This window comes from Oncorhynchus clarkii, chromosome 5 (assembly GCF_045791955.1).
Source record: "Oncorhynchus clarkii lewisi isolate Uvic-CL-2024 chromosome 5, UVic_Ocla_1.0, whole genome shotgun sequence".
Lineage (NCBI taxonomy): Eukaryota > Metazoa > Chordata > Actinopteri > Salmoniformes > Salmonidae > Oncorhynchus > Oncorhynchus clarkii.
In genome coordinates, this window is record NC_092151.1 from 79,814,986 (window position 1) to 79,841,060 (window position 26,075).

At 45.3% G+C, this 26,075-nt stretch overlaps 1 protein-coding gene across 2 annotated transcripts in view; it reads right to left on the reverse strand.

Moving 5' to 3' along the window:
• Window positions 1-1,518: 1,518 nt before the first annotated feature.
• Window positions 1,519-26,075, reverse strand: part of LOC139409425 (phosphatase and actin regulator 1-like) — a 47,466-nt gene continuing 22,909 nt past the window's right edge. The window contains exons 1-13 of one of the 2 annotated variants that reach the window (XM_071154568.1): window positions 21,579-22,109; window positions 16,868-17,032; window positions 11,758-11,838; window positions 11,432-11,557; window positions 10,960-11,166; window positions 10,102-10,375; window positions 6,061-6,203; window positions 5,147-5,303; window positions 4,331-4,386; window positions 4,156-4,217; window positions 3,714-3,854; window positions 3,334-3,410; window positions 1,519-3,209 (exon numbers count right to left, since the gene is read on the reverse strand). In XM_071154568.1, the coding sequence (XP_071010669.1) occupies window positions 3,194-3,209; window positions 3,334-3,410; window positions 3,714-3,854; window positions 4,156-4,217; window positions 4,331-4,386; window positions 5,147-5,303; window positions 6,061-6,203; window positions 10,102-10,375; window positions 10,960-11,166; window positions 11,432-11,557; window positions 11,758-11,838; window positions 16,868-17,032; window positions 21,579-21,834 (1,761 nt within the window). In that variant the 5' untranslated portion in view covers window positions 21,835-22,109 and the 3' untranslated portion in view covers window positions 1,519-3,193. Of the gene's footprint in view, window positions 3,210-3,333; window positions 3,411-3,713; window positions 3,855-4,155; window positions 4,218-4,330; window positions 4,387-5,146; window positions 5,304-6,060; window positions 6,204-10,101; window positions 10,376-10,959; window positions 11,167-11,431; window positions 11,558-11,757; window positions 11,839-16,867; window positions 17,033-21,578; window positions 22,110-26,075 lie in introns of those variants that run through there. The other variant, XM_071154569.1, reaches the window with a different exon arrangement.

The following is a 26,075-nucleotide window of genomic DNA, read 5'->3' on the forward strand; positions in this document are numbered from 1 at the left end:
AAAATTATTCAGCCCCCTTAAGTTAATACTTTGTAGCGCCACCTTTTGCTGCGATTACAGCTGTAAGTCGCTTGGGGTATGTCTCTATCAGTTTTGCACATCGAGAGACTGAAATTTTTTCCCATTCCTCCTTGCAAAACAGCTCGAGCTCAGTGAGGTTGGATGGAGAGCATTTGTGAACAGCAGTTTTCAGTTCTTTCCACAGATTCTCGATTGGATTCAGGTCTGGACTTTGACTTGGCCATTCTAACACCTGGATATGTTTATTTTTGAACCATTCCATTGTAGATTTTGCTTTATGTTTTGGATCATTGTCTTGTTGGAAGACAAATCTCCGTCCCAGTCTCAGGTCTTTTGCAGACCTCTTCCAGAATGGTCCTGTATTTGGCTCCATCCATCTTCCCATCAATTTGAACCATCTTCCCTGTCCCTGCTGAAGAAAAGCAGGCCCAAACCATGATGCTGCCACCACCATGTTTGACAGTGGGGATGGTGTGTTCAGGGTGTTGCTTTTATGCCAAACATAACGTTTTGCATTGTTGCCAAAAAGTTCAATTTTGGTTTCATCTGACCAGAGTACCTTCTTCCACATGTTTGGTGTGTCTCCCAGGTGGCTTGTGGCAAACTTTAAACGACACTTTTTATGGATATCTTTAAGAAATGGCTTTCTTCTTGCCACTCTTCCATAAAGGCCAGATTTGTGCAATATGCGACTGATTGTTGTCCTATGGACAGAGTCTCCCACCTCAGCTGTAGATCTCTGTAGTTCATCCAGAGTGATCATGGGCCTCTTGGCTGCATCTCTGATCAGTCTTCTCCTTGTATGAGCTGAAAGTTCAGAGGGACGGCCAGGTCTTGGTAGATTTGCAGTGGTCTGATACTCCTTCCATTTCAATATTATCGCTTGCACAGTGCTCCTTGGGATGTTTAAAGCTTGGGAAATCTTTTTGTATCCAAATCCGGCTTTAAACTTCTTCACAACAGTATCTCGGACCTGCCTGGTGTGTTCCTTGTTCTTCATGATGCTCTCTGCGCTTTTAACAGACCTCTGAGACTATCACAGTGCAGGTGCATTTATATGGAGACTTGATTACACACAGGTGGATTGTATTTATCATCATTAGTCATTTAGGTCAACATTGGATCATTCAGAGATCCTCACTGAACTTCTGGAGAGAGTTTGCTGCACTGAAAGTAAAGGGGCTGAATAATTTTGCACGCCCAATTTTTTAGTTTTTGATTTGTTAAAAAAGTTTGAAATATCCAATAAATGTCGTTCCACTTCATGATTGTGTCCCACTTGTTGTTGATTCTTCACAAAAAAATACAGTTTTATATCTTTATGTTTGAAGCCTGAAATGTGGCAAAAGGTCGCAAAGTTCAAGGGGGCCGAATACTTTCGCAAGGCACTGTATACTGTTCTACTTCTATTATGAAACACTAATTTAGTAAAGGTGAGTTAAGTTCTCACTGTTGGTGATGCTACATATGTATGGCATAGAGACGGTTGAGGAAAAGCAGTTTTGAATGTTGTTTTTTAATACGTTTCCTTTAGACAAGAAACTGCATACATGATAGAAGACGAACAATAAGTTAACAATCATCACATGCAGTTTCCCTCTGTACAAAAAAGAAAAACATTTTAGTTTATTTTGTATTATGTACACGTCTTATACAGTAATTCCCAAAGAATGTCCTCTTTCTTTTCTTAGTATGGAGAGGCACAGGGAGACGGTCCTGGGTGGTGTTTAGTAAGCACTCCGTTGTAAAACGTTTTCCATGTTTTGTACCTTATGAACATATCCCTGTACATACACGCATACCAACATACACCACAAGCCAAAGGGTTCTCCGACTAAACGATCAAGACCATCAACTGCATGTGTTTATTATAAAATAACCATTTTGAAATGTCTGTCTCCTGTGTATGAGCTAAAGGTTGTAGAGTACTTTCATTCACAGCCAAAGGGTTGTCTAATGTCAGTTCTCCACTATGAGGCGAAACAAGGCAGAACCATAAAACTCCTGTTTTCAGAAATCTAAATTCCATTCCCTTCATAACTATTGGCCGTTAACTTGCCAGTCTATGGCGCACTCTGCTGAAACGTTGTATAGACAACATACTTCATCAAATGTCATTCAAACAAAGTACATTTGACAAGGTTTTCATCCCTGTAAACAGTGACACTATACAGAGGGTTGCAGAACTCTCAACAATAATAATGGTGATCTGGGTTGCATCAAGATCACAACTCATAACAGCGTTTCAAAGTGTATTTGGTATTGAACAGGCAGCTCTCTGAAATGTTCCCAGTAATTGTTCTCTTGAATGCAGCCCCGGAGGAAAGAAAAGTTTAATTATTGCTAGGTTCATATTTCCATACTGTATCAACATGAACACAACATGGACAGGATGTGTTGTATTTCAACATTTAAGGGTATATATTCTGATCATATTCTCATACTACAGCTTCCCGAGTAGCACATGGTGTATACGGTATTGTAAGTAGTACTGCAACACACTTATTACAGAATCCTATTCTGCAGTCCTATCTGATTGAAAGGGATTGGTCCCTCTGTTTTGGAAACAGCAGCCCTTGGAGGAGAATCATTTTTCCCAATCAGTTGTAGGAGGTCTCTGTATTAATTTTTTTTAGATACCCTGCCAAACTCAAATCTCCCACAATCCCAAAGTCCCATTGGCACAGATATAAGAGCAGAGTTCCATAACTCCTCCATAGAGTACCGTCAAAAACCCAAATGCAATAAAGTAAACACATGAACCATCTTCATTATTAACAATTATAATAAAAGGTTATTAAAAAAAACAATACTTTTCAGTCCATATAATCTCAGTTGACAGAGAAGCCAGTCAGTCTAGTGCCTTCTGTCAGTCTCTCCATGTGTATGACAGTCCCTCACCCCAACCCGACCACACTGTGACCACTGGACCAAAATACTGTTGTAGTTGGTCCAGTCTGCCCTTTCCATTCATTTGTAGCCATTTTGGGTCAACACTAGAGTTTGTAGAAGTGTCAGTCGCACAGTTCTGTACACACCCCGCCAGCTTCAGATCACGTTCTACTCTGGTTCTAGTGTGGTTCTGGTCTGGAAGGGGAGGGGTGTAGTACACAGAGGCAGCAGTTTTGAGGTCCAGCACTTGAGGTTCTTGAAAAAGATGGCTTAAGAAGAACTATGGTCGATGAAACCTCCAGGACAGAGAGAGGGAGAGAGATAATTAGTTACTGCTTGAAGTACACTGCTACACTGCTTGAAGTATGGGCAAGTGTATCTGTGTTGTGTTGCAGTGTAGTATGGCTGTGACATACATACCTGGTTAGATGCCGACTACCCTCATGCACTTCCATCTCTGTGCTTTTAAATTCATTGAGTTCTTTACGTATAGCAGCCTACAAGGGACAAACAGAACCGGAGATCAGTCAGAAAACCCCCCCACAGTATACGCATTATTAGAGTTGCAAAATTCCAGGAACATTCAATAAATTCCCTGGTTTCCCAGCAATCCTGGTTGGAGATTTCTAGATTTCCTGCTTATTCCCTTCTGATTCTGGGAATCCTCCAACCGGGATTTCAGGAAAACCAGGGAATTTATTGAAAGTTCCTGTAATTTTTCAAACCTACGACTGACTGTGCATTTGTGTGTGATTGTATATGTGTGTGCGGTGTGCGCACCTGCATGTGAGTGTTATTACCTTATCTGCAGCTGTGAGTCTTGTCCACGGTTTGTCTGCCCTCCTGTCGTAGTCCTGGGCGTCGGCTACCTCTACATAGTCACTGAAGCGGGTCAGGATCTTAGCTTCCCTCAGCTCCTCCACTGTAGGCCTCTGACTCAACTGGGGACAGGAGAAAAGGGTTATCAGAGAGTGTGTGTGTGGTGGCTGAGGGTCTCGGGGGCAGTAGATATGGATTATTGTGTTAGTTGTTCTCAACCGTAAAACAATAAAGATGGCCTCGCAGGCAATCATCCAAACCGTTAGAGAAATAGACACACACACTGCTTATGTTACACAACAGAGGATGAGATAACTTGATGTCATAACAGGTAATGCTTTTATATTTCTAATGGAAAGTGATACCCTGTTCCCCTCTCTCACCCTCCCCCCTCTCACCCTCCGCCTCCTCCCCCCCTCTCACCTTTCTAGACAGGCGTTTCTTTAGCTCTCTCATCTCATCTAGCTCCTCCAGTTCATTACGCGCTGAGAGGGAGAGACCGGTTAGAATAGAATAAAACAAAATATAAAAGTCACTATTGTCCATTTCGTGAGAAACTGGAAATGTGTATTCTGCCTATCTAGTATGTTCTACTTACGTTTGAGTATGTTTCTCTGTTCCAGCTCCTCTGTAGTTGGCCGTTGACTCAACCTCCTGAAAAAAATTAACTAAAGTCAGGACCGTTTCCTAACGTCTTTTATTGTGTTTTGTTCTATTGCGTTTTATTTTCTGACGTCAGACCAGTCTCCTTTGTGAGCCATGACTCCCTCAGATGTATATGTATTTACTTACCACCTCAACAGTCTGACACAGTGATTCACACAGCAACAAGAGGGAGGGAGGGAGGGAAAGGGGAAGCAGAGAGATGGAGAGGTAGGTAGAGAATTAGATACATGGAGAGAGGGAGGGAAGGAAGCGAGGGAGGAGGCAAGAAGCAGTGAGTGTAACAAATGAAAATGTGAGACGAAAGAAAGGAAGGAAACTGTTTGTGAATTCTTTATTCCTGTATTGCCACATTTATGTTCTGTACTCTGTGAAGTTAAAATCCCACTTGAAGCTGTCCGCCCTCTCACTGGCATATTCAAGATAATATGACAGGCTCTCTTTTACTCTCCTTCGTCCATCTCCCTCTCTCCTCATCGGTTTCCTTCCATCCTCCATCCCTCTCCCTTTTCTCACTTCCTCGCATCTCATCTCTGTCTCGCTCTTCACCTCTCCCCCAGGTCACATCTCAACCAGGCCAGAGCAGGTTGTACAGGCGCTGACAGAGGGGAGCGGTGTGTGTATGCGCTGGCGCAAGCCCCATGATAGCTATATACAATCTTTTAAAAAAGCAGCTGTGTGTGTTTGTATATAGGAACTGAGAGCCCTCCTAGCCATTGCTATTGGGAGGGTGTATGTGTGTGCGTCTCACCGTGTGAGCTTGGTGCCTATTTGCTGCCTGAACTCCAGTCTCTCCTGGTCTGACTGTCTGGGCAGGATGTTCTTCTCCTCTAGCTCTCTCACAGACGGACGGTTACTGATCTTAATGGCCAAGGAGTCCTTCCTCAATACCTTCAGAGCCAGAGTACCTACACACACACACACACACACACACACACACACACACACACACACGTCCATTAAATGTTTATAAAATTGAACAACTAACACCACCAGTAGCTAACTCATGCACTAGCAATTGTCACAACTTTTATCCTCTCCAGTGAGTGCTACAGGATGGGAGTGTGTTTCCAACCCACTCCTCTGTTTACATAACCAGATTACAGAGAGCTGTGTGTATAAATGCTTCAGATTTTTTATTTATCCTTTATTTAACTAGGTAAGTCAGTTAAGAACAAATTCTTATTTACAATGACAGCCTACCCTGGCCTAACCCGGATGACGCTGGGCCTGTTGTGCGCCGCTCTATGGAACTCCCAATCACAGCCAGTTGTTATACAGCCTGGAATCAAACCAGGGTCTGTAGTGACGCCTCTAGCACTGATATGCAGTGCCTTAGATCGCTGCACCACTCGGGAGCTTGAAATGGGCCTCAAATCAATAATTCAATGCTGAAGGGAACTACTGGAACAGGGTATCTGAGGACTAGCCATCGTGTGTGTGTGTTTCATGACACACACCACTGTCACCTCTGTGCATTTATTGGTCACAATCAGGGAAGCGAACCAATGGGAATCACAGCTCATAATGGAGGGGTCCAAGGAAAGGAGAGCTCTTAAACTACATATCCCAGTAGCCATTGAGGCTGTTACCAGGAGGAATGGCCACTAAGAAGAGACCAAACAGCCACTACGGCCCCAAACCTATGGATAAACAAACACTTACTTGAAAACAGTGTTTCATCATCATCTTCATCCTCCTCGTCCCTGTACGACCCAGGTATGTCTTGGTAGTCTTCTTCGTTGGAGAGGTTCTCTTTGTTGTTATCACATGCTATCATCACCGTGGGAACCACATGGTGCAGGGAGCTGAGGTCAGTGAGAAAGGTCAAACGTTAGCGAGCGATAGTGGGCTTGTATGTGTGTTTGTCCATCCATCCGCGTGTGTGTGGTGTTAGAAAGACGAGAGTAGTAAGGCAACGTCCACTATAAGTTATGAAAGGACCTATGGAAGTCTGTGATTAACGTAAAACAGCCCAGCGTAAACTGTACCTCAAATCAACTGAGAAAACAAGACTGAAACACTGTATAAAAACAGCCTGACTCAACCAAAAGGGAGACAAACTGCAGACCAATCAGAAACTAGCCTGGAAGCAGCATCCCTGATTGGGTCAGGGAAACAGCACAGGAGCAGATAGGAAAAAAAGCAGCAATCTCGTAACTGGAGCTCTCATACTGGAGAATAATTATCCCTGTTGCTTATACAAACTCAGTTTGAGTGTGCGTATATTTATTTTATTTTTTTTTATTTTTTATTTTACCTTTATTTAACCAGGCAAGTCAGTTAAGAACAAATTCTTATTTTCAATGACGGCCTGGGAACAGTGGGTTAACTGCCTGTTCAGGGGCAGAACGACAGATTTGTACCTTGTCAGCTCAGGGGTTTGAACTCACAACCTTCCGGTTACTAGTCCAACGCTCTAACCACTAGGCTACCCTGCCGCCCCTGCCAACAAGGTTTACTAACATCACATTTAGACTAATTCAGGCAGCAACCAAGTCAAAGAAATAAAGACTTTAAAAAGACTAGGATACCTATTACTATTTTGTGCTTGAGACCAAACCGAAAAATGAAAGGAGAGGAAAGGAAGGAGGAAAACAAATCGTATCCCGGGAGCACATCTGACTGAAAGGAAATCAACCCCCTGACGGCCCACCAATCAGAGTGATGGACCATGGGGGCGCAATCTGGCACTGGCACATCAGTTATACCCTGACTACATCGCTCGCGTCACGTGCGCAAGCGTGAGCGTTGCAAAATAAATGTAGAAATCTATATTATTAAATTATTGCACCCACACTGCTCGTGTGCGCCAATGAGCGTCTGCGTTGCCAAGGACTAAAATTAGTCGGTAGATCGCTCTGCAAGTCCTGCCTCTCCCATCACCTCATTGGTTTATAGAAGCAGGTACCCACGTGCCATCTCCTCATTGGTTATAACCACGTGGGTGACTGAAAGACGAACGAGGTCGGTGGCGGTTATGCACCTAATTTATGAAAGTTGCCAATCGCAATATAAAGTCCAGAGAAGAGAAGGCCTGGAAGGAGGAGAGTTGACTAGAAACGATTCGGTTGGCCGTTTTATGTGTGGACTAATTGGTGGAGTAGAGAACCTTGTGCATTTCAGGTAAAATAACAACTCAATGTTTATATCCCAGGACAAATTAGTTAGCAACAGCAAGCAAGCTAAATATGACAAGTTAGTTAGCAAGTGCAAGCTAACTAGCTAAATTGCCATAAATGTTTAATGCTTTTTGACCTGTCCCCAAATGAATGTAATTGGTTCAGAGTTCGTTTTGATATTTTAACCTGCTTGTCGTGATGGCGTTTGGTGTGGGGGGACAAAATACATTCGTGCAGGGTGGCGCACGCGCGCAGCCGGTATCTGTTCCGGGTCACGCCCTGATACGTTTCATCTGTCCTTGTGATTGCCTCCACCCCCTCCAGGTGTCTCTTATTTTCCCTGGTGTATTTATCCCTGTGTTTCCTGTATCTCTGTGCCAGTTCGTCTTGTATGTTTCCAAGTCAACCAGTGTTTTTGCCATTCTCCTGCTTTTTGCTATTCTCCTTTTTCTAGTCCTCCCGGTTTTGAACCTTGCCTGTTTCTTGACTTTGTACCCGCCTGCCTGACTATTCTGCCTGCCCTGACCACCAGCCTGTCTGCCACTCTGTACCTCCTGGACTCGGATCTGGTTTTGACCTTTTCCCTGTCCACGACCTTTCTCTCTCCTACCCCTTTAGTGTAATAAACAATGTAAGACTCCAACCATCTGCCTCCTGTGTCGGCATCTGGGTCTCGCCTTGTGGAGATACACTGAGTGTTTGGGTCAATCACAAGGCGTTTTCCCCTTGTGTGATGAATCTGTAGACTGATGGAGATGGTGTGTGCTTCTAGTGGTGCTCTAAACTGGTTAGACACCAGCCCATGATACACATACACCCAGAGAGGTAAAGCCAAGGTAAGGCTCTGGGAACTAGTGCAGCTCTTTATCCAAAGCTGAAGTGAACAACAGCCAGAGGAGGTTTAGATGAAATGGTCTCTGTACTGAGATGTGTTTGACTGACCAGAAGTTTCAAATGCTGCCTAGAGTATTGTGGTATTGGATTCCTAAATGACTAATTGATTGTGAGTGGATGGATGCCAATAGTAACCAATCACAGAAACCTTTTAACATTTACACTTTAGTTATTTAGCAGACACTTATCCAGAGCGACTTACAGGAGCAATTAGGGTGAAGTGCCTTGCTCAAGGACACATTGACAGGTTTTCACCTAGTCAGCCTGGGGATTCGAACCGGCAACCTTTCGGTTACTGACCCATTCTATTACCTATGATAAGACTTCAGAGAGCTGACCTTTTGCCCATCTTTCACTGACATAGAGAAAGGCTCTTATTTCTACTCTGACACACAGGCACAAAGAGAGACCGAGAGCTCCAAGAAGACCTCCCAACAGCAAACTGTCCTCTAACACCAGACTCTTGTCTACTAACAGTGCTCCTCTCTCCAATTGACCGGGCATCAATCTTTATTCCCAATTTAACCCCACTAATTAGAATACGTTTTGTCAAATGATTAACAAGCTACTTAAAGACTCGATCCAACTACCCACAATCCATCACACCGCTGTAGAGTAGGCACAGGCCAGGGCCAAATGGAGTGGAGTACAGGGCAGGCTAGATATACACTGAGTGTACAAAATATTGAGTTACATCCTCTTTTGCCTTCAATTTGTCGGGGCATGGCGTCGAAGGTGTCGAAAGCGTTCCACAGGGATGCTGGCCCATGTTTTCCATAGTTATGGCAAGTTGGATGGATGTCGTTTAGGTGGTAGACCATTCTTGATGCGCACAACTTAATTGTGAAAAAACACAGCCGTGTTGCAGTTCTTGACCTAAACCAGTATGCCTGGCACCTAGATGAATTACCCCGTTCAAAGGCATTTAAATATTTTGTCTTGCCTATTCACCCTCTGAATGGCCTCAATTGTCTCAATATTTGTCTTAGTCTTTTTTTTCTTCTTCTTTTACATTTTTTTTTTGACCCCTTTTTCTCCCCAATTTCGTAGTATCCAATTGTTGTAGTAGCTACTATCTTGTCTCATCGCTACAACTCCCGTACGGGCTCGGGAGAGACGAAGGTTGAAAGTCATGCGTCCTCCGATACACAACCCAACCAGCCGCACAGCGCGCATCCAACCCGGAAGCCAGCCGCACCAATGTGTCGAAGACTACACCGTGCACCTGGCAACCTTGGTTAGCGCGCACTGCGCCCGGCCCGCCACAGGAGTCACTGGTGCACGATGAGACAAGGACATCCCTACCGACCAAGCCCTCCCTAACCCGGACGACGTTAGGCCAATTGTGCGTCGCCCCACGGACCTCCCGGTCGCGGCCGGTTACGACAGAGCCTGGGCGCGAACCCAGGGACTCTGATGGCACAGCTGGCGCTGCAGTACAGCGCCCTTAACCACTGCGCCACCCTTTTAAAGTCTTCTTTAACCTGTCTCCCCCCTTCATCTACACGGATTGAAGTGTATTTAACATCAATAAGAGGTCATAGCTTTCACCTGGTCAGTCTGTCATGGAAAGAGCAGGTGTTCCTAATGTTTTGTACACTTAGTGTATACAGTTATGAACCACTTCATCAACATTATTTTTCATGCATACACATGGAGGAAAGGACACACACTGCACTTATGTCCTCACCTCTCGTATCGCTTCATGGTAAGGGCCAGGGTCTTGTTGAGTTCCTCGATGATGCGGCTGGGGGGGTGTAGGGGCACAGGAAGTGTCCCGTAGTGTAGGGAGTGGCCCCCAAGGGACCCCACATGGTGAGAGGGAGGGGGGCACTTTTGGAAGGTGAGGGCCGAGGGCTCCATGCTCACCCCCGCTCCCACAGGCACACAGATCATCAGCTTCTTAGGAGGTAGAGGAGGAGACAGCTTCATGGACATACAGGGCAGCTTCACTGGCATACCCTCTACAGAGGGAGGGAGGGAGAGACTTCACTAGTGTTTCACTATGGTGAAACAAAGAAATACAGAAATACACTTAAAAAAAAAGAAGGAACAGCATGTCAGAAAACATGCAATTGAAGAATTCATAGAATCAAATCCCTTCAGGGAAAATTGGAATACACTAAACAAACATGAAGAGCTACCTATCTAAAACCACTTCTCCAAAAATGTTCAGCCATTTAACAAAGAACCAAAAACATATACCTGATTATTTACAACATGTAGAATCTGTTATTGAAGACTACCACAACACACTCAATTCTCCAATTACATTGGATGAGCTACAGGACCAAATACAAACCCTCCAACCCAAAAAGGACTGGTGTTGATGGTATACTAAACGAAATGATAAAATATACAGACCACAAACTCTAATGAGCTATTCATAAACTCTTCAACATTATCTTCAGCTCTGGCATCTTCCCCAATATTTGGAGAGAGAGAAATAGATGCAGAGATCAGAGTCAGATATACCCACACAAGCGGCAAGCTGGTGGTCAGAACAAAAGAAAGCAAAGTAAAAGCAAATTACACGGAGGAGTACTACCTGTGATGTGGTTGGGCAGTCTGTTGAAGGGTTTGGGTGGTAGCGCTGGGGGTTGTTTGGGTTGTTTTAGGATGTGATGAGATGACTCTGCCCCGCCGCCGTCGCCTGGATACACCATGACCTTCTTAGTGGGTGGAGTCTGGCTGGGATTCTGGGTGTGGTCTTGTGGAGACGTCCCCTCTCCAGACAACTGGAACTCTACTGTATCTGGGGACAGAATAAATCAATCAAGTGTCATGTTACAACAGGGTGAGAGGAGATTAACTAATGGGCGAGTTTGTTGGGACAGGGCCTGAGATGAGAGAATTGAACAATCAGATGTTATATTACAAAAAGGTGAATGGGAATGAAACAATGGGTGAGCGTGTTGGGAGGTGTGAGAACAAAATTGACCAATCAGATATCATGTTACAGTACAGTGCGTGATGATGAACCAATGGGTGAGTGTGTTGATAGAAGGCCTGAGATGCACCTATGGCTGACACTGCTCCATCCATCAGCTCAGCTCCATCACAATGCGATGGATCAGACCCTCCTAACGCTGGAGACATCCCATTCTCCATATTGACCTCCTCTCCTCTCGTTACTACTGTTCCGTCTGCAGAGAGAGGGAAGGGGGGGTGAACATGTTCCCAGTACATATCTGACCTGGATTCAATACAGGTGGATACTGTGATGCTGACTGTGTGACTTGATTTTGCCTAAAGGATGTTAGATTGCACAACAACGTTTTGCCATCAGTCTCTGCTCTCTAACCTCCCTCTGCTGTCTTCTCCTCTATACCCTCTGACCTCTAACCTTTGTCGTAGATGTCCTTCAGCACTCCTCTCTTGATCAGCTCCTCTCTGCTCTGCCGGGTCGACATCTTCCTCTCCAGGACTGATGGGGCAGGAGATGATATCGCAACAACATTAGGTGGCATTATACATGACATTACTATATTCACTCTGCTCATAACTGGCTACTGATCAGTTCACACTGAGCACTGCCTGTCTGAATCATAACCCAATTATGGCCATGGTGCAGTGATAACATAAGGTTTGTATGGGGTAAGATAATATATATCTGTGTGTGTGTGTGAGGATGTGTGTGTGTTGGTTGCAGAATCTGCACCGACAGCTGGGGGAGCAGCATGAGATTAGAAAACCAGGGCAGCACCCCACTGCTGTGTTTATTTGTGGGCAGAAAGCAGCTAGAACGATGCAACCTAGGGCATGGCCTCTCTATCCAAATATATACATTTCATACTGTAGATTAACCTGGACGCATGGCTCAGGACTACCTTGCATAACAAACTTGATATTATATCATAAGGACAGTATAACATCATACACTGCTCAAAAAAATAAAGGGAACACTTAACTCCAAGTCAATCACACTTCTGTGAAATCAAACTGTCCACTTAGGAAGCAACACTGATTGACAATACATTTCACATGCTGTTGTGCAAATGGAATAGACAACAGGTGGAAATTATAGGCAATTAGCAAGACACCCCCAATAAAGGAGTGGTTCTGCAGGTGGGGACCACAGAACACTTCTCAGTTTCTATGCTTCCTGATGTTTTGGTCACTTTTGAATGCTGGCGGTGCTTTCACTCTAGTGGTAGCATGAGACGGAGTCTACAACCCACACAAGTGGCTCAGGTAGTGCAGCTCATCCAGGATGGCACATCAATGCGAGCTGTGGCAAGAAGGTTTGCTGTGTTTGTCAGCGTAGTGTCCAGAGCATGGAGGCGCTACCAGGAGACAGGCCAGTACATCAGGAGACGTGGAGGAGGCCGTAGGAGGGCAACAACCCAGCAGCAGGACCACTACCTCCGCCTTTGTGCAAGGAGGAGCAGGAGGAGCACTGCCAGAGCCCTGCAAAATGACCTCCAGCAGTCAACAAATGTGCATGTGTCTGCTCAAACGGTCAGAAACAGACTCCATGAAGGTGGTATGAGGGCCCGACGTCCACAGGTGGGGGTTGTGCTTACAGCCCAACACCGTGCAGGACGTTTGGTATTTGCCAGAGAACACCAAGATTGGCAAATTCGCCACTGGCGCCCTGTGCGCTTCACAGATGAAAGCAGGTTCACACTGAGCACGTGACAGACGTGACAGTCTGGAGACGCCGTGGAGAGCGTTCTGCGGCCTGCAACATCCTCCAGCATGACCGGTTTGGCGGTGGGTCAGTCATGGTGTGGGGTGGCATTTCTTTGGGGGGCCGCACAGCCCTCCATGTGCTCGCCAGAGGTAGCCTGACTGCCATTAGGTACCAAGATGAGATCCTCAGACCCCTTGTGAGACCATATGCTGGTGCGGTTGGCCCTGGGTTCCTCCTAATGCAAGACAATGCTAGACCTCATGTGGCTGGAGTGTGTCAGCAGTTCCTGCAAGAGGAAGGCATTGATGCTATGGACTGGCCCGCCCGTTCCCCAGACCTGAATCCAATTGAGCACATCTGGGACATCACGTCTCGCTCCATCCACCAACGCCACGTTGCACCACAGACTGCCCAGGAGTTGGCGGATGCTTTAGTCCAGGTCTGGGAGGAGATCCCTCAGGAGACCATCTGCCACCTCATCAGGAGCATGCCCAGGCGTTGTAGGGAGGTCATACAGGTACGTGGAGGCCACACACACTACTGAGCCTCATTTTGACTTGTTTTAAGGACATTACATCAAAGTTGGATCAGCCTGTAGTGTGGTTTTCCACTTTAATTTTGAGTGTGACTCCAAATCCAGACATCCATGGGTTGATAAATTTGATTTCCATTGATAATTTTTATGTGATTTTGTTGTCAGCACATTCAACTATGTAAAGAAAAAAGTATTTAATAAGAATATTTCATTCATTCAGATCTAGGATGTGTTATTTTAGTGTTCCCTTTATTTTTTTTGAGCAGTGTATATCTTACATAATTCCGGAATATTATTCAATTAAAGAGAGACAGTATTAACTTCAGTAACAGTAAATATAGGTTCAGACTGAATCTGCAGGGAATCTTATCTGGCAACACTTTCACAAGAGTTCTCTACATTTCTGATGAACAAGACTGATCATGTATAAATGTTCTAAAGCACTATTTGATATTTTTAATTTCAGATAATTTATAAAAGGCCTAAGGGGACCTATGCTCTCAGAATCAGCTCTGCTACCTCACAGTACAGCACCTAGCTGCCCAGCTCTGCTACCCCACAGTACAGCACCTAGCTGCCCAGCTCTGCTACCCCACAGTACCTACAGTACAGCACCTAGCTGCCCAGCTCTGCTGCCCCACAGTACCTACACTACAGCACCTAGCTGCCCAGCTCTGCTACCCCACAGTACCTACAGTACAGCACCTAGCTGCCCAGCTCTGCTACCCCACAGTACAGCACCTAGCTGCCCAGCTCTGCTACCCCACAGTACCTACACTACAGCACCTAGCTGCCCAGCTCTGCTACCCCACAGTACCTACAGTACAGCACCTAGCTGCCCAGCTCTGCTGCCCCACAGTACCTACAGTACAGCACCTAGCTGCCCAGCTCTGCTACCCCACAGTACCTACAGTACAGCACCTAGCTGCCCAGCTCTGCTACCCCACAGTACCTACACTACAGAACCTAGCTGCCCAGCTCTGCTACCCCACAGTACCTACAGTACAGCACCTAGCTGCCCAGCTCTGCTGCCCTACAGTACCTACAGTAAGGCACCTAGCTGCCCAGCTCTGCTACCCCACAATACAGCACCTAGCTGCCCAGCTCTGCTACCCCACAGTACCTACAGTACAGCACCTAGCTGCCCAGCTCTGCTGCCCTACAGTACCTACAGTAAGGCACCTAGCTGCCCAGCTCTGCTACCCCACAATACAGCACCTAGCTGCCCAGCTCTGCTACCCCACAGTACCTACAGTACAGCACCTAGCTGCCCAGCTCTGCTGCCCCACAGTACCTACAGTACAGCACCTAGCTGCCCAGCTCTGCTACCCCACAGTACCTACAGTACAGCACCTAGCTGCCCAGCTCTGCTACCCCACAGTACCTACACTACAGCACCTAGCTGCCCAGCTCTGCTACCCCACAGTACCTACAGTACAGCACCTAGCTGCCCAGTTCTGCTACCCCACAATACAGCACCTAGCTGCCCAGCTCTGCTACCCCACAGTACCTACAGTACAGCACCTAGCTGCCCAGCTCTGCTACCCCACAGTACCTACAGTACAGCACCTAGCTGCCCAGCTCTGCTGCCCCACAGTACCTACAGTACAGCACCTAGCTGCCCAGCTCTGCTGCCCCACAGTACCTACAGTACAGCACCTAGCTGCCCAGCTCTGCTGCCCCACAGTACCTACAGTACAGCACCTAGCTGCCCAGCTCTGCTGCCCCACAGTACCTACAGTACAGCACCTAGCTGCCCAGCTCTGCTGCCCCACAGTACCTACAGTACAGCACCTAGCTGCCCAGCTCTGCTGCCCCACAGTACCTACAGTACAGCACCTAGCTGCCCAGCTCTGCTGCCCCACAGTACCTACAGTACAGCACCTAGCTGCCCAGCTCTGCTGCCCCACAGTACCTACAATACAGCACCTAGCTGCCCAGCTCGGCTGCCCCACAGTACCTACAATACAGCACCTAGCTGCCCAGCTCGGCTGCCCCACAGTACCTACAGTACAGCACCTAGCTGCCCAGCTCTGCTACCCCACAGTACCTACAGTACAGCACCTAGCTGCCCAGCTCGGCTGCCCCACAGTACCTACAGTACAGCACCTATCTGCCCAGCACCACAGTACCTACAGTACAGCACCTAGCTGCCCAGCTCTGCTGCCCCACAGTACCTACAGTACAGCACCTAGCTGCCCAGCTCTGCTGCCCCACAGTACCTACAGTACAGCACCTAGCTGCCCAGCTCTGCTGCCCCACAGTACCTACAATACAGCACCTAGCTGCCCAGCTCGGCTGCCCCACAGTACCTACAGTACAGCACCTAGCTGCCCAGCTCCGCTACCCCACAGTACCTACAGTACAGCACCTAGCTGCCCAGCTCGGCTGCCCCACAGTACCTACAGTACAGCACCTATCTGCCCAGCCCCACAGTACCTACAGTACAGCACCTAGCTGCCCAGCTCTGCTGCCCCACAGTACCTACAGTACAGCACCTAGCTGCCCAGCTCGGCTGCCCCACAGTACCTACAGCTAGCTACCCACCGCGTTCCTTTCTGTATGCATGTGCACCATCATGCTTTTGACATATGTGTATTTTTCAGATTCCACAATGATTCTTTAGTTGTGGACACTACATCACCGCACTCCCTCTCACTGTGTTTTATCAGTTTCTTTCTGTAAATATGTATTGAACTCCATGACAGTAGTTAAAGCAAGGGTCTATAGCAGCACACAAGTAGACTACAAATGCATGCTGGGCCGGGCATGCCCTGAGTTCGTGAAGTGAGTGCTATTGGAGCGCTACTGGAACGAAATTGGAGAGGCCGAGAAGGCCAATGCTCCAGCCTTTGAGAAACTCGCGCCGCGCTCCAGTCAAATTGGGCACACTCCGCACCTCGCTCACACACTCTGGTACAGTCTTCAACAATCATATAGTACATAGCTACCCAGCAATGCCCTCTGCCTCATAGCACCTATAGCCATACATACATCAACATGACATCATTACACTAAGGTTGTAGTTTTGCCTTGAAGACATAAGCCTACAGCTACCGCGGGGTAGGGGGGAGTGCTTAGGTGGCAAACGGAGAGGTAGAATACAAGCGGTTAAGGCTAAGGGGTTAGATCTTAGGGTGTTAGACTAGGGTTAGGGGAGAGGTAGAAAGCAGGGCTTATGGTTCAGGGGTTAGATCTTAGGGTGTTAGACTAGGGTTAGGTGAGAGGTAGAAAGTAGGGCTTATGGTTCAGGGGTAAGGGTTGAAGGTTAGATAGGGGTCTTACCAGCAGATGTCTGCTTGAACTGCTCGCTCTTCTTCTTCCTCCATTTCCACGGTTTGAACAGACGCCCGAGGGTGGCAAACTTGCTCCGTCTGCGAATGGGAGGGGTGTGTGTGCCAGGGACAAGCGAATCAGATCGCATCGCTGCCAGTCGCTCCACCTCCTCAACTGAGAGGAGAGATAGAGAAGAGATGAAGAGGAGAGAAGAGATGAAGAAGAGAGGAGAGATGAAGGGGAGAGGAGAGAAGAAGGGGAGAGAAAACAGTCAATAACATAATCCATAAAACAGTAAAAGAATGAGATTCAAAGTATGTGGTCACATACACATATTTAGCAGATGTTATTGCGGGTGTAGCGAAATGCTTGTGTTCCTAGCTCCAACATTGCAGTAATATCTAACAATTCACAACAATACACAAATCTAAAAGTAAAAGAATGGAATAAAGAAATATATAACTATCAAGACGAGAAATGTCGGAGCGGCTTTGACTAAAATACAGCAGAATAGAATACAGACCGACAGGATGCTCTTAATTGTGCCTGAGATGAGTAAAGCAGTATGTAAACATTATTAAAGTGACTAGTGTTCCAATATTAAAGTGGCCAGTGATTCCACGTATAAAGGGCAGCAGCTTCTAAGGTGCAAGGTTGAGTAACCGGGTGGTAGCTGGCTAGTGAAGGCTATTTAACAGGCTGATGGCCTTGAGATAGAAGCTGTTCTTCAGTCTCGGTCCCAGCTTTGATGCACCTTTACTGACCTCTCCTTCTGGATGGTAACGGGATGAACAGGCAGTGGCTCAGGTGGTTGATGTCCATTGATCTTTTTGGCCTTCCTATGACATCAGGTGCTGTAAGTGTCCTGGAGGGCTGGCAGTGTGCCCCGGTGATGTGTTGTGCAGACCGTACCACCCTCTGGAGAGCCCTGCGGTTGCGGGCGGTGCAGTTGCCGTACCAGGCGGTGACACAGACCGACAGGATGCTCTCAATTGTGCATCTGTAAAAGTTTGAGGCTCTTAGGGGCCAAGCCAAATTTCTTCAGCCTACTGAGGTTGAAGAGGCGTTGTTGCGCCTTATTCACCACACTGTGTGGGTGGACCATTTCAGATCGTCAGTGATGTGTACGCCGAGGAACTTGAAGCTTTCATCCTTCTCTACTGCGGTCTTGTCGATGTTACACAGCCCAGTTAGGGGCGTGCTCCCTCTGCTGTTTCCTAAAGCCCATGATCAGCTCCGTCATTTGTTTGATGTTGAGGGAGAGGTTATTTTCCTGGCACCACTCCACCAGGGAGTTGTTGTTGGTAATCAGGCCTACTACTGTTGTCATCTGCAAACTTGATAATTGAGTTGGAGGCGTGCGTGGCCACACAGTCATGTGTGAACAGGGAGTACAGGAGGGGGTTGAGCGCGCACCCTTGTGAGGCCCCCTGTGTTGAGGATGAGCGAAGTGGAGGTGTTTTTCCTACCTTCACCACCTACCTTCACAAAAAAATCTTTCTCCACATGATACACAGCCCAGTTTGGTCTCTCTTTCTCGAAAGTATTCACTCCCCTTGGCATTTTTCCTATTTTGTTGCCTTACAACCTGGAATTAAAATATATTTTGGGGGGATTTGTATCATTTGATTTACACAACATGCCTACCATTTTGAAGATGCAAAATATTTTTTATTGTGAAGCAAACAAGAAATAAGATTTGGATGGGTTTCGCTGGTGTACAGCAATCTAAGTCATACCACAGATTCTCAACTGGAGTGAGGTCTGGGCTTTGACTAGGCCATTCCAAAACATTTAAATGTTTCCCCTTAAACCACTCGAGTGTTGCTTTAACAGTATGCTTAGGGTCATAGTCCTGCTGGAAGGTTAATCTCTGTCCCAGTCCCAAATCTCTGGAAGAGAATCAGTTTCCCTCAAGAATTTCCCTGTATTTAGCACCATCCATCATTCCTTCAATTCTGACCAGTTTCTCAGTTCCTGCCAATGAAAAACATCCCCACAGCATGATGCTGCCACCACCATGCTTCACTGTGGGGATGAGGTTCTCGGGGTGATGGAGGTGTTGGGTTTGAGCCAGACATTTTCTTTGATGGCCAAAGAGCTCAATTTTAGTCTCATCTGACAGAGTACCTTCTTCCATATGTTTGGGGAGTTTCCCACATGCCCTTTGGCGAACCCCAAAAGTGCTTGCTTATCTTTTTTTTAAGCAATGGCTTTTTTCTGGCCACTCTTCCGTAAAGCCCAGCTCTGTGGAGTGTTCGGCTTAAAGTGGTCCTACGGACAGATACTCCAATCTCCGCTGTCGAGCTTTGCAGCTCTTTCAGGGTTATCTTTGGTCTCTTTGTTGCCTCTCTGATTAATGCCCTCCTTCCCTGGTCCGGGAGTTTTGGTGGGTGGTCCTCTCTTGGCGGGTTTGTTGTGATGCCTTGCAGCTTCATTAAATAGTACCCACAAAACACCAGTCTCAACGTCAATAGTGAATAGGCGACTCCGGGATCCTGGCCTTCTAGGCAGAGTTGCAAAGAAAAAGCCATGTCTCAGACTGGCCAATAAAAATAAAAGATTAAGGTGGGCAAAAGAACAGAGACACTGGACAAAGGAACTCTGCCTAGAAGGCCAGCATCTAGGAGTCCCCTCTTCACTGTTGACAGTGAGACTGGTATTTTGCGGGTACTATTTAATGAAGCTTCCAGTTGAGGACTAGTGAGGCGTCTGTTTCTCAAACTAGACCCTAATGTACTTGTCCTCTTGTTCAGTTGTGCACTGGGGCCTCCCAGTCCTCTTTCTATTCTGGTTAAAGCCAGTTTGTGCTGTTCTGTGAAGGGAGTAGTACACAGTGTTGTATGAGATCTTCAGTTTCTTGGAATTTCTCGCATGGAATAGCCTTAATTTCTCAGAACAAGAATAGATTGACGAGTTTCAGATGAAAGATCTTAGATTCTGGCCATTTTTAGCCTGTAATCGAAATCCCAAATGCTGATTGTCCAGATAGTCAACTAGTCTAAAGAAGGCCAGTTTTATTGCTTCTTTAATCAGAACAGGTTTCAGCTGTGCTAACATAATTGCAAAAGGGTTTTATAATGATCAATTAGCCTTTTAAAATGATAAACTTGGATTAGCTAACACAATGTGCCATTGGAACACAGTAGTGATGGTTGCTGATAATGGCCTCTGTACGCCTATCGAGATATTCCATTAAAATCAGGCGTTTCAAGCTACAATAGTAATTTACAACATTAACAATGTCTACACTGTATTTCTGATTAATTTGATGTTAATTTAATGGACACACAAAATGTGCTTTTCTTTAAAAAACAAGGACATTTCTAAGTGACCCCAATCTTTTGAAGGGTAGAGTATATCTCTCTCTCCCTGAGCTATGATATGCTCTGCACTGTAAGAGAGATGTCAGACTGTTCTAAAGTAATTACACTGCTCTCCTTACTCCATTTTCTCAGAATTTTTCCATCTCCAAACTCCCCCCTCCTTCCCATAACACCGGTCTTCCTACCAGGCTGGACTGCTTGGAAAAAAGGCATGGTGCCCGGATCACAGGGACAGGGGAAAAATATTTGAATTCAAATAAAAAATACTAACTCAAACTCATGCGTGCGTACACATGCACACACACACACCCTTTTAGTCTGCACAAAGAGCAAGTGTGTGTGTGGGGGCACAGGGGTTGGCGGGGGGAGCTATTTATAACTTGTCAGAAATATCCAGATCAACTAGCCCATGTCAGCTAATGTTTTTAGCTAGGTTTTTTAGCCCATAAATTTTGTTGTAATGTTTGAGTCACTCAAATATCACATGAATACACGTTGGCGAAATGTGTAGACTTGCAAGAAAATGTGCTTTAAAACGGCATTCATTTTCTCTGCACCTCATGACAATATGTGTAAAATAAGCTTTAAAACCTACAACAACAAAACAACTATCCGCCTTGAAGAGGTGTGTGAACAGTTTGTGTCATGAACAGTGCTTGTGCCCTTAGAAATAGACATGGTGGGCCTGGGTGAAGTTTGGGAACACCTTATGCCATTGCACCCTGACCTCACATTCCACCTTATCAGGAGGGAACAAAAAACAAACAAATCCAACATCGTTGCATAATAAAATAGTAGTAACAACCTAAGTGCAAAGGAGAGGAGACAGACCTATCAACTGAATTAACTATGGAATGCATTTCAATTATTATGCTTTTCGTATGCACTTGTTATAGTAAATAGAACGGTACATCTCAGGCTTGTAGCCTACTGGAGCCAGGGGCTGTTTGAACAACTCCATCACAACCACATTCAAAACACAGCATAAGAATAAAAATACTATTCCAATGCTATTCTGCCTGGATAGATATTCAATAGCCTAATGCTTACAAAACACCATATACTAGTACATCCACAGAAATATTCTGACTCAGAGTAGTATTATTTATTATTATGATTTGAAAAGTCCTCAGCAGCCTGTCCACAGAGAAAAACAGCCCGCCGTGGGGCAGGCAAAGGCAAGCGAGCAAGCCAAGGGAGCGGTCGCTTTGAGGAGCAGCGCAAACATGAAGTGGGAGATGATCAAAAACATCTCCTACTGGTTGAATCAACGTTGTTTCATGTAATTGCAATTCAATTAAGTGGAAACAACGTGAAATATACTTTGAATTGATGCCTGTGCCCAGTGGGCTCTTCCTGCAGCTGTGAAAACCTCAACCCTCCTCTCCACTCACCTTCATGTGGGTCTGCGCCGCGGCAGTTGCTGCATATGTGCTTGATCTCCTTCCCGATCTGGCAGTGGATCATGAAAGGAATGTTGTTGTTGTTTGCCACGGGTTGCTGCTGCTGTTGCTTACCGCCACCGCTGCGATTCTTGGACGTCTTCCGAAGCAGGTAAAACGCTCTCCTCATCGGCGGCTTCTCCTCGATAACGGCTGGGAGTGGGGAGGGAGCGTCGTTCCGAGAACCAGACGCGTACCAGGAGCTCATAACGGCGTATGCAGGAACCGCTATGGTTAGGCAAAGCAGGGCTATGGCTGTGTGGGGTGGATCCGCTGATCCTGATTCGCTCTCAGATATGCAGTCAGGTGGGCTTTAAAACGGTCTTTACGCTCTAGTCAAACTGTCTACTCCAATACTGATGACCTCCGCAGACCTAAAATAACTGCCCGCCAAACCCTGGCTTTGTGCATGGGGGCCAACGACTTCAGAGTTAGGGCTACGTAAATTCGTCCGTCTTTGTATTATATGGATCTGTTCATGTCCAGTTATTCGGAGGTTCTTCTCCATTTATTTAGGGGTCCAATCCCTGTCTATGTATCCTTGCACGTCATCACATTTGAATCTGCCTCTCAACTGCATGGGCAGGGTTTACAGTCTCCCTAAATACTGGTTTCCAGTAGTTACCACAGACACAGTGTCTATATCGTAAAAATTAATGAAAGCAAAAATGTGTTTTTTTGGCCTTAATTTAAGGTTAGGGTTATGCATAAGGTTAGCAGTGTGTTAATTAATGTTTAAGGTTATGGTTATGGTTAGGTTTAAAATCACATTTTAAGAAGATAAATGGGCGGGGTTTATGACTTTGTGGTTGTGGTAAATATTGACGACCCAAAATAATATCCACCCACTACTGAGAACTGACCTTGTTATTCTGTAGCTACAGCCAGCCTACACAATATTCAATATGAATATCATATCACCACAACCACCAAAAGCCCTGACATGAAATGAAATCTTAACAACAGTGGAGGCATAAAGGTCATAAACATATAGCCTATAGGCCCCTCAAACTCAGCTCTGGACCTCCAATCCAGTTCCACTGCATTTTCCCATTGTTCCTCCCTAATCAGGGACTGGTTTAGGTGGATGCAATGAATGATACATTACAACAGAAGACCAGCAGGCTCTGGGCCTCGTAGGGTAAGAGTTGAATCAAATGAAATACCCTTGTTATACGCCTAACATTTAATGCACAGACCCATATTCATTATAGCGGCCTTAACAGCCAAATGGCAGATTTTAACACACACACACACTAAATTGCTTTAATAGCCCACTAGGGAGCAAGAAATACTATACTGCCAAGCTAATCAGGCTAAATTGTGAAAGACTCCAGCCACCCTAGCCATAGAATGTTCTCTCTGCTATCGCATAGCAAGCGGTACCAGAGCGCCAAGTCTAGGTCCAAGACGCTTCTAAACAGCTTCTACCCCCGAGCCATAAGACTCCCGAACATCTAATCAAATGACTACCCAGACTCTGCTATCGCACAGCAAGCGGTACCAGAGCGCCAAGTCTAGGTCCAAGACGCTTCTAAACAGCTTCTACCCCCGAGCCATAAGACTCCCGAACATCTAATCAAATGACTACCCAGACTATTTGCATTGCCCCCCCCCCCGCCCCACGCATAGTCACTTTAATAACTCTACCTACATGTACATATTACCTCAATTACCTTGACTAACCGGTGCCCCCGCACATTGACTCTGTACCGGTACCCTCTGTATATAGCCTTGCTATTGTTGTTATACTGCTCTTTAAGTATTTGTTATTTTCATTTGTTACTTTTTTAAGGTATTTTCTTAAACTTATTTGGGACTGGGGGGCAGTATTGAGTAGCTTGCATGAATAAGGTACCCAGAGTAAACTGCCTGCTACTCAGGCCCAGAAGCTACAATATGCATATAATTAGTAGATTTGGATAGACAAAGTGTCTAAAACTGTTTGAATGATGTCTGTGAGTATGACAGAACTCATATGGCAGACAAAAACCTGAGAAACAATCCAACCAGGAAGTGGGAAATCTGAGGTTTGTAGTTTTCAAGTCATTGCCGATCCAATATACAGTGTCTATGGGGTCATATTGCACTTCATAAGGCTTCCACTAGAACCTTGTTTCAGGCTTATACTATGAAGGGGGAGCGAATAAGAGCTGTTTGATCGAGGGGTCTGGCAGAATGCCATGAGCTAAGTCACGCGCGCGGCCGTGAGAGCGAGCTGCGTTCCCTTTCATTTCTAAAGACAAAGGAATTGTCCGGTTGGAATATTATTGAAGATTTATGATAAAAACATCCTAAAGATTGATTATATGCATCGTTTGACATGTTTCTATGAACTGTATTGGAACTGTTTTGACTTTTCGTCTGGACTAAGTGCCTGCGCCTTGTGAATTTGGATTTGTGAACTAAACGTGCAAACAAAAAGGAGGTATTTGTTCATAAATTATGGATTTTATCGAACAAAACAAACATTAATTGTGGAACTGGGATTCCTGGGAGTGCATTCCGATGAAGATCATCAAAGGTAAGTGAATATTTATAATGCTATTTCTGAGTTTTGTGACACCTCTCCTTGGTTGAAAAATGGCTGTATGTTTTTCTGTGGCTAGGCGCTGACCTAACATAATTGCATGGTGTGTTTTTACCGTAAAGTTTAAAAAAAATCTGACACAGCGGTTGCATTAAGGAGAAGTTTATCTATAATCGTATGGATAACACTTGTATCTTAGATCAATGTTTATGATGAGTATTTCTGTAATTTGATGTGGCTCTCTGCACTTTTTCCGGATGTTTGTTTGAGACAATGCATTTCTGAACATAACGCACCAATTTCAAATGAGGTTTTTGGACATAAAGATTAACTTTATCGAACAAAACACATTTATTGTCTAACATGGAGTCCTGGGAGTGCCATCCGGTGAAGATTATCAAAGGTTAGTGATTAATTTTAACGCTATTTCTGTCTTTTGTCACACCTCTCCTTCTTTGGAAAATGGCTGTATGGTTTTCTGTGGCTAGGCACTGACCTAACATAACCACATGGTGTGCTTTCGCCGTAAAGTCTTTTTGAAATCAGACACTGTGGCTGGATTAACAAGAAGTTTATCTTTAAAATGGTGTATAATACTTGTATGTTTGAGGAATTTTAATTATGAGATTTCTGTTGTTTGAATTTGGCGCCCTGCAATTTCACTGGCTGTTGGCGAGGTGGGACGCCCACATATCCCAGAGAAGTTAAAACTGCATTGTTGGTTAAGGGCTTGTAAGTAAGCATTTCACTGTAAGGTCTACATCTGTTGTATTCGGCGTATGTGACAAATACAATTTGATTTGATGCGCGCATGTGTGTGCGCTCTAGTGTGTGTGTGTGTGTGTGTGCGCACATGCCTGTGTGTATGTGTAGGTTTAGAAGGCTATCCATTCAGTCACAGTACTGATTTGGCTCAGTGTGCTACAAGCTGGTGTTTCATCTGGATAAGAAACACATTTTAATGACTTACTAGAATAGAGAAAATAAGAGAGAGAGAGACTGAGAGAATGTGTTATGTTTACTGTTAATTTTTTATTGTTTATTTCACTGTTGTTTATTATCTATTTAACTTGCTTTGGCAATGTAAACATTGGTTTCTCATGCCAATAAAGCATTGCCAAAGCAAGTGAAATAGATAATAAACAACAGTGAAATAAACATAAAGAATTACACTCACAAATGTTTCAAAGGAATAAGCACATTTCAAATATTATGTTATTATGTTTCAAATGTCATATTATGCTATCTCTCGCTCTCTCAAATGTCATATTATGCTATCTCTCGCTCTCTCAAATGTCATATTATGCTATCTCTCGCTCTCTCAAATGTCATATTATGCTATCTCTCGCTCTCTCAAATGTCATATTATGCTATCTCTCGCTCTCTCAAATGTCATATTATGCTATCTCTCGCTCTCTCTTTCCCTCTTTCTCTCCTCTTTTTAAAGGAAATCTCAATCCCCTCCTCCAGGCCTGATGCCTTCACAGCATGCAACACTGTTATCCCTGCTGGACGCTTACAGTAGAACAGAGATTATCACTGCTCAGTGAGTGAGTGAGTGAGTGAGTGAGTGAGTGTGAGAGTGAGTGAGAAGGGAAAAAAACGAATTCTGCAGAAATATCATGTATGACTCATCCTTCAATCATTCTCTATATTCCTTTCTTATAGAGAAGATGGAGAGAGAAGAGGAGAGGAAGAGGATGGTGCAACATGGATGATATAGCGAAGGCCATTTGCAGGTAATAATTGCAACGTATAAGTCCAATACATATCAACATACAGGAAAATATTATTCAATCTGACACACCATAGCATCTTGTGACGCTGTAGCCCTGGTTGATGCTAGACCAGGGATAGGAAACTCCAGTCATCAGGTGCCTGATTGGTGTCACACTTTTCCCCCAAGCCCCAGCTAACAT